The sequence below is a fragment of the Xyrauchen texanus genome, chromosome 37 (assembly GCF_025860055.1).
Source record: "Xyrauchen texanus isolate HMW12.3.18 chromosome 37, RBS_HiC_50CHRs, whole genome shotgun sequence".
NCBI classification, from domain to species: domain Eukaryota; kingdom Metazoa; phylum Chordata; class Actinopteri; order Cypriniformes; family Catostomidae; genus Xyrauchen; species Xyrauchen texanus.
In genome coordinates, this window is record NC_068312.1 from 39,637,515 (window position 1) to 39,640,014 (window position 2,500).

General features: G+C 48.4%; 1 protein-coding gene across 1 annotated transcript in view; it reads left to right on the forward strand.

Moving 5' to 3' along the window:
• Positions 1 to 2,469, forward strand: part of sema6a (sema domain, transmembrane domain (TM), and cytoplasmic domain, (semaphorin) 6A) — a 106,527-nt gene extending 104,058 nt beyond the window's left edge. The window contains 1 exon segment of the mRNA XM_052107819.1: positions 1 to 2,469. This exon segment is cut by the window's left edge and continues 358 nt beyond it. Within this exon segment, the coding sequence (XP_051963779.1) occupies positions 1 to 727 (727 nt within the window). The 3' untranslated portion in view covers positions 728 to 2,469.
• Positions 2,470 to 2,500: the final 31 nt, after the last annotated feature.

A 2,500-nucleotide genomic window follows, 5' to 3' on the forward strand; every position in this document is an offset into this window, starting at 1 on the left:
GCCGGAGTCCACGCCCATGCAGCCGCGCCGCAAGCCCAGCCGAGGGAGCCGCGAGTGGGAGCGGAACCAGAACCTGATCAACGCCTGCACCAAAGACCTGTCGTCCATGGGCTCTCCGGTCATCTCCGACCTGCCGCTGCGGGCGTCTCCGGGTCACATTCCCAGCGTGGTGGTGCTGCCATTACCTCAACACCAGCAGGTGTACCAGCACGAGTACGTGGAGCATCCTCACCGCGTAGATCTCGCGGACGACCAGACCGCCACACTGGAGTACAAAGCCCTTAAGAGCCCGTGTCACAGCCTCAGTATGTCAGACAGCGATGACCTTCCACCGCGCGTTCCGCAGCGCGAGGCATCTCTGGCCGGCGTCATTCCTCCGGCCGTCCCGCAGATGGGCAAGAGACTGGACGTGTATGGCCGCGGATATCCCATGAACTCATCCAAGAGTTCTGGCCTCAAGAAACACAACACAAACTCGTCCAACTCGTCGCACATGTCCAGAAACCACAGCTTCCGCGTGGAGACGCCTCCGCCCGCGCCGCAAAGAGTCGACTCCATCCACGTCACGTCTCCTCCACCAATGCTCGGCCTCTCGCGCCACTCCAGCCTGAGCTCCTACGGCTCGCTGCCCCGCTGCGGATCCCGGCAGCTCAAACCGGACGTCCCTCCCAAACCGTCGCTTGTGTCTCTTTCCACGAAAGTCAAGTCCAGCGACTCCATGCGATAATCCAAGCGGATAAAGACGTGAACGTAAAACACTAAAGTGCATCTGCTTTGTACAGTTGTGTACAGGAAATGCAACTCACCTTTTCCTCTTCACACATTTTCTTTAATACATTTATGATGAGCTCAGGCTGGAGGACAAGCATCTGCTACTGACAGAAGAACTCTTACAGATCAGCGAGCAGCTCATGAGATGAGAATGTAGCCACGTTGCTGCTGATGTTTCTGCCAAAAGCACATCAGACGGGCGAATTCAGTCATGAAGCTGCACGACGCCCCAGTTATCAAGCACTCGGACATGTTCAGCACGCTCAGACCGAACCTCCGCTGGAGTTTACAAAAGCCTCAGTGTTAGCGCTACTGGACGAAGCAGTCGAGTTCTGCCTTTGTGCAAGAGTTAAATCACGTCTACTGTAACTGTCGACTAAACAACACATGACTGTTCATACTAATAGCAGGTTGTATTTATTTTTTAATGAAGTGCTTTTGGAGAAAGAGCAACTCTTTTTAGGCTCAACACGAGGCAGGAACGATCTTTATAATTTGAATTAATCAAGTGTGAATTATTTAAAGTCATTAAACTGGAGCCAGTAACGTTTGTCCACTAACTGTTTGGATGTTGCTACGAGAACTCTACGAGAACCGAAGGAACATTGATCGCCCGGCGCCAGAGGGGCTCATGAGTCGAGCTTAAAATTTAACAGGAACAACAATCCCGACCGGAGTCCTGCATCTCACCTCCACGAACATCTCCACGCATCTCCTGAAGCGCAACGACAGATGAACGAAAGCGAACGAGGCGCACTTAGAAACAAGAGACTGACGTGTGGACGTTGGCGCCGTGCCAGCGAGCAAAGACGCTTCGTATCATTTTCAAACGGACCCTTTTGTTGATTCATTTGTTTGAAAGCTTTCGTTTCCTCCACCTGTAAATGTGTGCCTTACACCCAATAGTGACGAGTTTATTAGCGGTTAACTGTTAATCGTAGTTCTTATGATGACGTTTGTTTCCCTCATTTGATTAAAGAAGAAGAAGAAAACACAAAAACAAAGTAATTCAAGAATGTAGGTGTCGTCATTGTCGATTCTGGTCCCTCCACAAACGATCTTGTGCTTCATTTCTGAACATTGTGCCAATGAAACGTCCCCTCGACCCCTCCTTGTGCTGGGGCGGGAATGTTGTCTTTTGGGTTGATTTTGTTTCATCTGTTTTTTTACTTTCACAAAGTCCAGATGATGTTTTTACACTGTTTGAGAGCTGACTTGATGATCTGGCTGGTTGAAGGCAATAAGAGATAAAACCTGTGAACACATGTCACATGATGTCTCTCCCAAACGCACATACAGACGCCTTTAATGTCCGTTTATAGGCCGTGAAACAGGCTGGCTCCTGTATAGATGCACTCAGTAATATTAGATTCATGTTCTCAGTGTTTGTGACAGATTCTGATTAATACAATTTTCTAGCTGTATCGTTGTGATGTAATATGAGGGATTCTTATTGAACCGTTTTAACATGTTTTATTGAATATTTTTACGTCCGGGAATCGAGCACTCCTGTAGTTCGGCCGTGTGGTCGTTAAACTCGCATGTCGTCCACAGCTACTAAACCACTCGCGAAAGACACACAAGTTCAGCTCAGTCCACAGCATTTGTGCCATAGTGACGATTACCACAAAATAATTTAGTCTCGTTCCTCCTTTTCTTTAATTGTGTGTTCCAGTGAGACACTTATAATGCAAGTCAATGGGGTTTAATCTGTAAACATTAAAATACT